Here is a 13,707-nt window from a genome sequence, read left to right on the forward strand (position 1 = left end):
GCTCTGTGACTGAAGGGCCACAGCCCCAGTAAGGAAGCAGTTTTCTTGCCTTCAAAAAGCATCCTAGCTGTCAAGTGCAAAAGGTGCAATCCTGGTCTCTGTGATGTTAATCTGGTCCCAAACAGAGCAGCTGAGTGGAGAATCAAGTACTCTGACAGCTCATGTTTTTGCAGTGACATTCAGAACAACTGCAACTCCTGGTGGTTTGAGCAGGATAATACCGTTATGGAGTGCAATGCTGCTAATCTGGTCTCCAGTCTTTCCACAGAAGGGGAGAACATCAAAGCTTTAACATCCGCACCTCCTACCTGGTATCTGTCTACAGTCTCTCTCCTCTTCCGTCCCTGTTCCCTAATCCAATTTCAGCAGAGCTTGCCTTATCATGTTTGGCAGTTGTCTGTCAAATATAAAAATTAAAAGAACTTTGGGCTGTGGCTTAGCTCACATTCATCACTCTGGAGGGTCCCTGAACAGATCCTTAACAGCACAGTTCACGTGCAGAGGAGACACAGCCAAGCTGCCTCCAGCCTTCTGAGCTCCAGAGTCTGACAGAGGTTTTGTGGACTGTAAAGCAGGATGGTATCCAGGAATGAGTCACGTCCCGCTGCTTCCTTCTAACAAGTGCTGGCTTGTTTATACGATCCCCTCTGCTTATATACCACAGGAAAGTCCCAGCCAAAATCATTTCTTTGTAGCACTGTAGGGGCTGCACCTGTTTGTTAATGCCAAAAGGCATCTATCTCCTATGCACAACCGCATGGGAACAGAAGGGATGAACTCTGTATAGTGCTGTGCTAACCATGAAACTCAAAACATTCTGGCTGTTATAAAAGGGCTACAGACATCCAGGAGACAGTTTGTTAATACGGCAGGTTGAATTAACCTAATGCCTACAGCACAATGGAGATAAGAATTTTTAAATCAAAATAGACTGATAAAGAGAGCATATCCTTGTGACTCAAATCCACACTGAGACACAACCACTGCAACCACAAGTATACATTAAATTTTGTTTAGGAACTTAATTTTTAACTTGCTTATATAAATCACCAATCATCTGAACGCATAACTGAAGCATTTTTGCCACAGAACTGGCATTCTGTTTTTTGAGTGGGCACAGTGAAAGATGTGCATGTGAGGAAGGAGGTTTTTCATATATTTCTCCTAAGTTGGTGCAGGCTAGCAGGAATATCGGAGTATGTGGGGGCATGACCAGACCTGATGAGAAGACTGTAACAAAGGGGAAATATGTGCTGAGAAACTGAAAGCAGCTTCTCAGAGCAGGATCCATTCATCTGTAGAATGGCCAGATAAGGAACCGAGGGGAACCCACGACTTGAAACAGAACTCAAAGAGACAAAATTGTAACAAGTGCGCTGGAGAGAACAAGGAGATTCTGCCCCAGCTCTTTCATTTGACAGGACCCCAGTGCAGCTGGTGCCGTGCCTGTTAGTGCTTGTTAATGAGAAGCCTCAGCCAGAGCTCAGACTTGTGATTTGTCTTTAATAGTGGAGAAGTAGGTTAAAAATTCCAGAGTTAGACACAAGAGAGCCTATAAGGAAAAAAGAAGGAGCTGCTAACACACACGTAACAACGGACATCTTTTGGGGTGTCCTGTGGTGAAGGGTAACTTTAAGATGCAGTTCCCTAGAAAGCCAATTACCCTCATGCCCCATGGCTCCAAAACTCACAAAGTACCAATGAGGTAGAAAGCACCATTGAACTTTTAAACCCCTCGAAGAATTTCAACAAAATTGGCGGAGGGGTCAAGGTCTCCACGATGCTGTAGTTCAAAAGTTTTGTGCAAGAACACAGTAGATGGAGAGCACTGCTTGTGTGAGCTGGCAAATTATTAGACACCAGAGAGATGGCTTTAAGGCTGTTAGGAAACATGCCTTTCCTCCTTCCATGGCTCCCTGAGCTACTCACAAATAAATTTGTTGTGAATTGCAACCCACACTTCCACAAGGAGCAGTTCAGACACTTCCTGGGGTAGACTCCAGTCTCTAGGGAACGTGAGCAATTTTCAGACCCTTGAATAAATGGATTACAAGTGTGTGTGTGTGCGTAAAGAATTTTGTTAAAAAAATTTAAAAATAAAAATATGTCTCCCTTAATAATTGATACAACACAGACTGCACATCAGTGAGGACACGACCTGATCGTAAAAGCCATGACAGCAGGTCACTTTCTAGCTTCCTAATCTGGCTGTGATAGGTGTTCTGCCTCAGGTGGTCGCCTCACGCTGCTCCTAAATCTAATTTTTTGCCTTACTGGTTCCTGGGGTATGCACACAACTTTGTAAATTTACTTTGTAGCCAGGGTGCTCCATCCTTCTCTCCAGTCTGTTCACTGATGCTGCAGCCCAGAGCTTGTCATCTTCCAAAGTGGTTTCAGCAGAGGAAGCTCCTTCCAATTGCGCATCTTAACAATCGTCAGGGAGGGAAGCGCAAGACAGCACAAGACAACAGCAAGAATTGGCTAAAAATGGCTTTTTCTTGATTAGCTTCCTTGGAACAGAAAACAACTGTGTTGGTATTTCTTTAGAATGATTCTTGTCCAAACAATTCAGAAATGCTTATGAGCAGTGGAGCAAAGCCTGCGGTCACCCTTCAGTCAATACTCATACTCCTCACTGAAAGCTATGGCTGTTGAACACCCTCCCACACCTGGATTCACAGATCATTACTTTTTTGAGAGTCTGCAAAAAATATTTGCCTCTGAGAATTCAAAAGCTGCTTTTCCCTGAGCATTTATCAGCACTTTCGAAGTAAGGCCTACCTCCTTAACGCACAACTGGTGGAAACATAATTATTGTAAGATGTGTTCAGTTATAATGCTTTTTACTGCAGTAGCACTATTCAGCTGGCACATATGACAAGTTTTACAAGCCTCTGGATGCTGCACTTGTCCTGTTTCACAGAAGAGGAAAGCAAGGCTCAGCAGTTTCAGATCAGCTCATCTGATTTGATGAAAGCTGGAAAAGAGAACTAGCTGAGGAGAATTTTACTTTTTATCTATAGTACAAGGAAATACAATATACTAAGTGCTGTTTTTCGAGGCAAATTGGAAAAGGTAGCGATTAAAGGTCTGCTGACCAGAGCATATCAGGGACAGTGAGACATCAGCACTGCCCCTGTGCTGCTGGTCTGCTGGCAGAGCTCAGGCACCTCAGCAGGGCTGGAGACTGCAACCTCTTCCACCAGTGCCACTGGATCCAAGAGTGGGTCCAGCCGCAACCTGAAGGTTCCCTAGGCTTGTTTGTGAATGAAAGGGGGTAAGGAAGCGACTGCCGTGCTCACAGTGGGATGGGGAGCACAGAAAGCTGCCAGGCAGCCCAAGAAATAGTCTTGAAGTTAACTCAGAGAGAGGCATTTGGAAGGCATTAAGCTCCTTGGGAAAGGCAAGTCTGGACCTGATGGCTGTGGCCTCCTGTCACCTGTGTCCCTGTGTCCTAAAGAACAGGGCTGCGTGCCTGCTCATGCCATGGGCATACCCAGACCTGCACATGAGGCAACAGCCACAAGGTGCAAAACTCCACATGACTGATACAACTTGTAGGGAACCTTTTACCCTCGTATTTGTTTTCACCTGTAAGGGCTTGAATAATGCAGCAAAGTGTTGCTGCTTTTTCCCCGTGTAGAAACAGCCACTGGTGAGTCAGAACGTGGAAATAGCTCTGCTGACAGCAAAACAAAGACCCTCGTCTCCTGCCAGAGTGTCGGGGCAGTCACTATGTTTGGAAAGAAGCAATTCCCAGTTATGCATTCCAGTATACTGAGTGATTGATCAGAGAACCTAACATTCCTGCAGAATGTTTTTATCTCCTTCAGTCCTTATGTTTAGCTGCAAAACTACTGGCTGTTGAGCACTGAAAGTCTAGAGAAGAGCAGCAAGAACAACTAGAGGTACAGCAAATGAGCCCCGTGAGGAAGGAGAGAAAAAACCAACTTGGTTTCATCTGGAGCAGGTGGAAGAGATGCATGATAATACCCTTTAAGTATGTAAAGGTGCAGTAGAGAAGATAATAAACTACTATCTGTGTCTGCCAGGAGACAGGAAGTAATAGATTGCAATAAGGGAGATTTGTTGGTTTGACATTAGAAAGGGCTCAGAATAAACTGTGCAGGGAGTGGATGAAATCTCCATCACAGGAGCCTCAGACGAGGTGAGACACCTGCAGTTAGGAACGGCTTAGCCGGAGGAGTTCCAGCTCCCATTTATTTCCCATGATCTTTTCTTATACTATTCTTACAGCATGTATATGATTAAAATATCCCAGAACATCTTCCTGCTGCTTAGAAAATCTATGAGAAGTACTTTAATAGCTGCGTTTCAGAGAGAGACGTTCTTGCTGGGCTGTTCTAGCTGTTTGTGTTGCAGTGAGATTAGCTCGTGTCCTTTTAATGACAGAAATAGAAAGAACAGGATTCCAAACAAACTATTGGGCATTAATGACACAACTCTCTGATTTTACATGGAGCCAATCGGAATTTCCTACAATGGGCCACGGTGCCAGGCAGACCAGCAAAGGCCGATGAACCTTGTGCATTAATAAAACATCTTTGCCATGGTAGCAATCTCATGTTACTGCACTCCTTGAAGCAAGAGACTGTTTCAATCAGTTCTTGCCATGCTAGTTTTGCTATCTTGGCTTTACTTAATTGGATACTGCAGGGTTGTCTCGCAGAGTTGAGATCTGCTTTTTGAAACCAGTAGATTCTTTTATCTAACCCAGGAAAGGGAAATGTGATTTCGCATGGCGACGTTGTCAGTAACAGAACTGGACCAAAAATGCTGAACCATTGCATAAATGCTTTAGCTCGAGTCCACTTACAGAGCCATCTGCTGGGTTCAACCTTGGAGATTAGCTCCCAGCAACTGAAGCCCTAAATTATTGTTCTAATAATCATGTCTGAATTCCTGTCTGAAGTCAACTGCCACTGCAGAAAGCAAGTCAAATTTTATTCTGGCCTCATCGCCTGGGTTTTCTATCAGTGTGTATACAGTCACCAAGCCCTCAGGTTTGACTGCCCCCTCCCCAGTTTTCACACACAGATTGCTTGCTGATTCCTCCTTTGAAGGTTTTTGTTTCTGGTGCTCAGATCTTGGCTGACAGGAATGCAGCCGTGCTGTGTGCTGATTGCAGCTGGCAGGTGGATTAGCGCACATTCAGATGGCTGTGAAATGCCTCTGTGAGACCGAAATGGCAGAACAACGGATTATTTCACCATGAAGAGCCCAGAAACTGATGCAGACAGTCACGTTGAAGAGGTAAGCTGAGGAGCATGCAGACATAAAGCACTTTGTGCTTCCACAAGCCCCAGGAGGTCTTCCCAGCTCAAAGTTTTGGGGATCTGCTGCCAGTTCCCTTCCTCCTCGCTTAAGTCGGTTGATTTCTCTGAGGTGCAGGATGTTCTCAAATTCATCCAAAATATGTGGGAGCGACAGTTGCCAAGTAACAAAAACTCGTCACTCATTTCCTGAAATGCACAATTCCTCAATTTTCTAATTTGTAGAATGGATAGACAAAGCTGTGATTTAGGGCAGTCGGCCGGGATCAGGATCATTCGGGCTCCCATCTTGCCCCTGGATAAATCTGTCGGATACAGAGTTCAAGGTGAGGCAGGGATCTGACTGCGCTTGTGGCTCTCATCTTCAAAAATAAAGCTGGACATGCATTTCATGATTCACTGAACTGACTCAGTGACCCGTGTGAAGAGATTTCATTGAGAATACAGCGATGCTGCAGCCGGGGAAACGCAGCCTGACATTTTATCAAGAGGTGTCCTTCCCCCACATGCACTTAAAAGCACTCATACGGTTGATCTCAAGCAAGGTTGGAACAAAGCTGATAGATCCCACTCCTTCACAGGAATTATGAGCAAAATGCAGCCCACTGTGATATTTGTGGAACCAGGGGAGGTCCATAAAAGAGCAAATAAGACAATCAGGGGTGAAGAAGCTGCCTCAGAAGATGTTCCGTGAGCTAGAAGAGGAGAAAGCTGGAGGAGGAGGACAGCATGAAGATTTGCAAAATGAAGGCAGCACTCGGTAAGCGCTAGTCCAGCTGCTGCTCAGCAAGTCCCACAGTACTGAACCCAGAGGACATTTGCTGAAACTATTAGGGGACTGGCTTTAACAGATAAAAGAAAGTACTTTTTGACACTGTGTGGAGTGAACTTGTGGAACTGGCTGCCACAGGAGGCTGTGGAAGCAGACAGATTTGTCAGAGTCAGAAAGGGGTAAGACAAAATCACAATCGAAGTCTAGAAATGGATCTGAAATGGTCTAGACAGGGATATCCCCTCTGGCAACTCGGACGCAACAGTTGTGGCTGCTGCTAGGGCCATGGGGTCAGTGGACCACTGAAGCGGCCAAGTTTGCTTGCCTTCCCTAAACAGCATCTTTCTTGCCTTAACCTAAGAGACAATACTGGACACGATGGATCTAGGTTTGCTGTTGCTTCTTACTTGTCTCTTGTTTAATAGGGGCTCTATTCTTCCTGCACTGTGGCAGAATTCATTCCCCTTTTGGTGTTATTCTTCCTGGTTCCAACAGAGCCAACAATCTACCCCACATTCCATAGAAAAACTTATTAACCCAGGAGCTCATCCTCTCCTGAATATCTTGAAATTTTATTCTGTGACCTATTTTACTTCTTCCTACCATGCAGCAGTGAGGAGAAGCATCTTGTAGCTGAGCTGCTTGCTCATCCTGAAGTTTGTGACACATAACAGAGTGACACAGTGACAACTCCATGCTTGTGCACTTCAATAAGCTGGTTATAAACAAAAGGGTTTCTCCTCTAATATTCACAGTCTTTGCTACCACGCTGGAGAGCACTGAACTAATGAAGATCTCCTCCTGTGAGCTCCATGAGGCATCCACGCTATTCCTTTTGTACTCATTACACTGAGCAGAACATAGACCAGAAAAAACATTCTTTACTGGCTATAAATCATGAGTGACACTAAGGTATTGCTATTAGCAGCAGAAAAATGCTTTCCTCCCACAATCTCATTCAGCCCCATATACATCCACCACTTCGGCAAAGGGTGCTGGGGTGTCTGGATAGAAAATTAAATAGAGGTTCTGTTGTCTGAAGATAAATTGGCACCTCCCTCAGAGTGTGTGAGTGACTTTGTCTTTTTCTGATTTGTCTTTTAATTTACAAAACACTGAGACTATAGATAAGGATGAGCTTTAAAATTCTAGCCTTCTTCCCCTCCCAGGCCCTCCTGAACAAATCCCTTCTCTGAAATGAGCTCAAAGAGAAGATAAGTGTTCTGGCAGTAATATGCAATATTATTTTTGGCACTTGAAGAATCTCAAGCTAGATAAGGGAAAACTGAAAGGAAGACAAAGCTCTGTTTTTTCAAATGCAAGGGACCGAATTATGCTCACTGATATGAACCCAGAATCCTTCCCTTGTTTGTGTGGATTATTGCAGCAATTCCTGATTTTCACCAGGCTAGCTGATCCTGAGGCCTTATTTAAAACTGAGCACATTGAGAGACCCTGGTGAAATCACACAATGACAGAGCTGAAAGACAAAGGCATGTGAAGAAAGCGCCAACTCCACAGCTCCTGCCCAGACAAAGGCTAATTTGGTTTCAGACCATGTTAGCTCTAGCAGTGATAAGATTAACACCTGATATCAAGGGAAACACGAAGCTGCCTGTGACCTCCTTCAGCAGAACAGCTCTCCAGCCCCTCTCCATTAGCATACGGTAGAGGAGCCGCGTCTTTCCTGGTCTAGTATGTATTTCCCCACAGAGCCTTTGTGAAACGCTCAGAGCAATGTTTCTGCCGATACATTTGCGGGCGTATTGAATAAAACACGTGCCATTTGACATTGTTCGCCAGGGGTAATGGGGGGCACACGTTACTGCCGGGCAGAGAGCCTCCAGGGGACGGATCTGGCCTTTATAGGAGCAGGATGAAGTACAGGCAAACGCAGCAGTGTGTCGTGTCTTTGATTCCTGTAGAACCTTGACTGCAGGACCCAGCTCACCCTGCGTTGATCTAAACGCCGGCTGTACGTATTGCCTTAAGGCAAGGACAAGTAAAAAGCCCAAACCTTTGCCGTCTTTACACACATCAGCTTGTTACAGATGTACATACTTTCAAAATCAAATGGGAAGGGATTTTGAGAGCAAAATTAAGTGTTTTAGAGGCAAAATTTCTAGTGTTCAGAGAGCCTCCTGTGTGCAAAGCACAGCCTTTCCTCAGCACATTTCAGTGGTCTTTGTCAACCCTGGAAGTTTGATAAGAGGCCTATAATAGGGAATAACAGTTATTGGTGCTGCTTTTTTAAATTATGATGTTGCCACGTCTCAGCTGTTCCTGTATTTGTGTGGCATGTGAGTAATGGTTGTATGGGGCAGTTAGAGGCATCCCCACCTGTGGTGTCTATTCAAAGCTAATCAACTGCTAGGGGTTGCTTGGCAATTAAGAACTGTTCAGTGGTACTTTTTATAATGCAAGACTCATATGATGTGACCAGGGAGCGTGTCCTAGCATGAGAAATAAGACATTTCTCAGGGAACTCAGAACCTCCCTCCTAAAAGCTGTGAAATATCCTCAGGTCAGTTCAGTGAAGTAGCATTTTGAGAAAGATGTCAGCAAGAATCTGGAAGAGCCTTAGAGGAAAGTCGTTTGGTCACCAGGAACAGCACTGTCTTCCAGGCAAGATTTGATGAAACACTTGTTCATTTTCATTTTCGTCACTGCATTTCTAGCTCTGTAAGGAAATACCTTAGGCCTTTCAGCTATTGTGCCATTGACATGAGTCATCCCATCCCACATCAGTAACATCAGGGCCAGCTCTGCGGAGAGGAGCCCAGCTGGACAGGCATTCACTGACACACCTGTGGCCAGGAGCAGGCAGCAGGAAGATGCCTTTGACTCTGGGAGTATCTGTAACTACTAGAGGATCTGCCCTTGACATCAATAGAGCAGGGTCATACACAGTCCTGAGCTCTAAATAGTTCAAAAACTTAAAATGTTTCTGGTCTTTGGTTTCATGGAGCTGATCGTGGCAGTAAGGTCATCTTTAGCAGAGTGTTAATATGCGGGGAACCTGCATCTCCAGCAGATGTTTCATGGAAACAAATTAATTCCTGCCTTCTATGCAGTCACGACAGTCTATAGCAGACTGTTTAGTCGCCTAAATCAGCCTTTGGTGAGATGCTTTGCTTCGTTGCTCTCCACCTTCTCTGGCTCTGTTGGACAGCAGTCACTAGGGCCACTTTCCCTCAACCGAGGCTTTGTTGTTTTCCACAGGGACATGTACATGACTGAGAGCTGATTTCCCTGCCAGCAATGAGTGTCGGAGACTGCAATTTTTTTCCAATGGCAAGGAACAAGCAGCAAGCTCACAGTCAGAAATCTCTCAGTAAAGCTGTACAAGTGCATTAAATAAACAGAACTTTGCTGTTACACTTTAAGTAAATAGTTCTCCTCCTCGGTGTACTCCAGCATAAAAATCCCTCTGCTCTATAAATGCCACTGCCAGTATTTATCTGTGAAGAGCTGGGATCTATTTATTTATTTGTCCATATTTAGTTTAAAAGCCTGGGCTCAAAATTAAACAGTCATTCATAATGTCATTATCTGCCTTACTCTGCAGTCAGATACCGTGTGTGGTGTCACAGGACAAAACCTTTGGCAAGGCCCCTAGAAGAGCAATTTAGATCCTCATCCATCTCAGCTGGCAGCGTGGCCAGCTTGCGAGCCTGGCTTCCAAGCTTGCATTGCTGAATGTGTTATTTTACTCTGACATATATTATTGAGCTCTAAATCACTTTCTGAAGTGTTTATTGGTAATAGTTGAATTCTTTCCACTCATTTAAGCTGCTTTTGAAACACAAACCTTTCCTGGTATCTTGGAGTTTGATGGAAATATGGAGAGGGTGATCCTACCATATGGTTCTATGAGAGTTCCTTGTGAGGATGGATTGTAGAAGTGACCTGCTCGTTAGGTAGGGACAGAATTTACCAGTGCTGTGGAGGAGAATATCCTCCTCCTCCTCCCATCAGGATGAAACAATAAACTCCCACCACCACACCATGGCACTTCACATGGGGAAGGTTTACTTGCATCTTGGTTCTCCTGTCATATCTTGACACGTCAGGAAGCAGATGACCCTTTTACTGGAACATTAACGACTTCCTGACAGGATCCTCAGAGATCCTGAAGGTCCTTGAAAACAAAAATGTGCTGTGATCTGCAGGATCAGGTGCTGAGGAGGTTGTTAGACATCAACATGCCCGTGCTTTCAAGCGTGGAGTGTGGTCTGCAGCCTCTGCCTGGCAGTGATGTCACTTGGGAAGGAACCAGAAACCACTTTTTGTAGCCATTTAGGAAAATTGAGCGAAGGATCAGAGAGCAGAAATAAACAGTGAGATTAAAATCTCGTGTGGCAGTCGGAAGCTGAGCTGGAGAACAAGGGCCAGAAGCAGGTCAAGCTGGAGAGGAGGCAGGAGAGACAGATTTTCAAATAAGCCCTTTGACAGTTCATCTCTTGAGGACTCCAGAAGTGACATCCTAGCAGCCTGATCCAGGCTGGTGTACTCAGAACTGCAAGTTCTCTTACCTCTTGTCCTTGCGCCAGTGAAGACCTACAAATCAAAGTTTTTCTTTTTATCTTTAATGAGGAGGTCTGTTGAGCCTCTTTCCTGCACCTGGGAATTACTTTTCAATCTCATGAACACTGATTTTGGAGACGAGACCAATGAGAAGCTGTTAAGATCACAGTAGCAATCAAGGCTCCTTTGATGGCAGAGCTAAAAATGTGCTTCTCAGCTGGCACAGCCTTAGGGAGGAGAATATATAGTTTGGTTTGAAAGAACACATCTTCCTTTGTCTTCATGTCTTCCTCTGCCAGAGGACACCACATCTGTAACAATGATGCAAGCACATTACATCTGTCTTCTGAACTGAAGCACCCATGTACAAATTCATGCCACCTCCAACGCCAGAAAGAGTAAAGCTTGAAAACCCTCCAAATGCCTTGGAGAATGGTGTCCTTGGCAAGTTTTGCCTTTCTGCCCTACATCTTCGGGTCTGGGGGAAGTCACCTTTTCCAACCCCCTAAGTTCAGTTTCAGTCCTCTTGGTCGTCTGTCGCGGCTCTTCCCTTGCCTTCCTGCTTCTCTGCCTGCTCTCCTCCTGGCTGTATCCAGGGCACTGGCTCACAAGCTCCCTGGCTAATGAGTGTCCCCAGAGCTTTGCTGGTAAGTCGTGTCACTGCCACCTCCTGGGCTTTCTGAGCATGAGAGCTCATCCCATGGGTTGCAAATGCAGATTCATGCAAATATGGTGCAAGAGACCATGGGTTGCCCAGCTTCAACCCACGCTAGCCCACTCCCTTCCCAGGCCTGCGGAATGACCGCACTCACCAGCCCATGCCTGCAGAAGAGCATAGCTCTCTCTCTCCTTGGAGGCATTAGCTAAAGGTGGATCATTAAGGCTTTTGGGTATGAGACATACAGATGAACAAGCATACACATTAAACTTTCTCTGTAATGTGGAATATGTCAGGGGGTAAGAGGTTGAGCAACCCACTTTGGCAAATGAAAATAGCATAAAGGCCATATTTTGCTGGCTAAATGAAAGCCTTTGTGTGTAATTTTTCATGCTTCTGCATGCATAATTTGAATGCAGACAAAGGAAAAATTCATTTGTTTGGTCAGACAGAAATACACCGGATTTATTGATTTGAGAGATACAGGGGGTATTTCTACATGGCTGCAGTAGCTATAATGTTTTCACAACACAACGTTCCACCAAAAAAGGCCTCTACCCAAGGACATCTCTGGGCTCAGTCAGCTTCAGTCCCAGAAGTGGACGTCCCATCCCTAAACCTCTGTGGGCAGTGGTCCATTGCCAGGAGTCTGTTTGATGCTCCCATTTAGGGTGTTGGCCCTGAAGATGTATGACCTCCCTCTAACTGAGCCTTCAGTGTGGATACTCTCTGGCTTGTTCTGGCAACGGAAGAACATAAGGAAGCCATTCCGGTAGTTCTTATTCATCCATCCATAGAGCAGGGGGTTGACAAACGTAGAGCACATGGCCCCGACGTGGAAAACGGTGTACAGGAGTTTGTACTCATGGAAGATAAGAACCAGATCAAGATCAATGGCAAGCTGGAATATGTGGAAGGGGAGCCAACAGACTGCAAATACCACAACTACCATCACTAGCATTTTGGTTGTCTTCCTCCTCCGGTACTGGTTTTCGTTCCTAGAAGTCGGACTGACGTGGCTTTTCAGCTTGAACCAGATCCGGGTATAGGCATAACAAATAATTGCAAGAGGAAGGACATATTGCAGGAGGAGCATGGACAGACTGTAGATAGTGGCATCTCTGTTATTACCAGAAGGCCATTTTTCTGAGCAGACAGTCATTCTGAGGTTGATGGATGGGATTTCCTCATACCGGTACTCTCTGAAGATGGCCAGAGGACCTGCTAGGACAGCCGCTGCTACCCACATGAGAGCTATAATGGTGAAACTGAGCCTCTTGGAAATCCTGCTGTCCAGGTGGAAAACGATGCACCGGTACCTATCCAAGGCAATCACAGTCAGGGTGAGAGTGGACACGTGGACACTCAGAGCTTGAGCATAAGGGACCAGATGACAAAGAACAGCTCCAAACTTCCACTCATCCAGCAGTGTGTACACTAGGGTGAAAGGTAGACAGAGCGTGTCCACCATCAGATCTGCCAGGGCCAGGTTAGCTATGAAGAAGTTGGTGACGGTCCTCATGGTCTTGTACTTCACTATGATGTAGATGACCAAGGAGTTGCCGATGAACCCCAGCAGAATGATGAGGGAGTACGCGGCAATCAGAACAACTTGGACCCCCGGGATCTTGGTGCTGTCCATCATAACGCTGCGGGACCCGGAGAGATCCTGGCTAGGAGTCACAGAGTCCTTGGCATGCCAGCCCTGAGGAAACTTCTCATCTAATGCTGCCTTCTCCGTGGTGAGGGTGCTGTTGGCTCCCTCCAATGGTCCCATGGTGGCCTGAGACTTCCCGTCAGGGGCAGAAGATCTGGAACACAGACACAGCAGAAGTGAGAGCACAGGAGGCAGCAGAACATCTGCAAGAATGGAGACTCAGAGGTTGTGTCCCACATGGCACTTCAGGCTAAACGTCAGCAGCGGTGACATCCTCTTTCCTTCACCCTGACACCCATCCTTCCTCACTGCCTGGCCTTTCAGCTCCCCGACACCTACTGTCAGAGCATGCGATCAGTGGAATGTCAATTCCCCGAGGAAAGGTCAGGGAAAAGTGCAGCTTTTCACACACATTTCTGAGATTCTCTTTATTTGAACTGAAGGGGAAAAAAAGTCTTCGGCTGGCCAAGGCCAGACTGGTAGGTCCTGAAAAGACCTCCTGCTCATGGAGCCCCTTTGGACACTTCCTCTCCTGCTTCTTCAAGGTAAGCTTTGCAAAACTGGGAAGTTGCTTCAAACAAGTCAAAAATCTGGGACCTCTTGGGTCCAGCAGAAGTTGATGATGGTGTCAGCCATCTTTGAGGAGACTTGCTTGTCTACAAAAATGCCGAGTCCTAACTCCTTAAGAAGTAGGAAAGGAGAAAAAACACAGGACACTCTCACATTCAAGGTACTTTTCTCCACCTCCCCATAACAATTTCCAGATTGTGCACCATTTTTTTTCAATTTCTTATTTCTC

At 45.7% G+C, this 13,707-nt stretch overlaps 1 protein-coding gene across 1 annotated transcript; it reads right to left on the reverse strand.

The window, feature by feature from the left end:
* Positions 1–11,864: 11,864 nt before the first annotated feature.
* Positions 11,865–13,028, reverse strand: LOC104271356 (neuropeptide Y receptor type 2-like). The gene has a single exon (XM_009865996.1). The coding sequence runs from the start codon at positions 13,026–13,028 to the stop codon at positions 11,865–11,867; it is 1,164 nt and encodes a 387-aa protein (XP_009864298.1).
* Positions 13,029–13,707: the final 679 nt, after the last annotated feature.

This window comes from Apaloderma vittatum, unplaced genomic scaffold (genome assembly GCF_000703405.1).
Source record: "Apaloderma vittatum isolate BGI_N311 unplaced genomic scaffold, ASM70340v1 scaffold32093, whole genome shotgun sequence".
Lineage (NCBI taxonomy): Eukaryota > Metazoa > Chordata > Aves > Trogoniformes > Trogonidae > Apaloderma > Apaloderma vittatum.

What these genes read in the sequence shown, in the direction of transcription:
- LOC104271356 (XM_009865996.1), bottom strand. Translation starts at nt 13,028, where the DNA reads ATGGGACCATTGGAGGGAGCCAACAGCACCCTCACCACGGAGAAGGCA.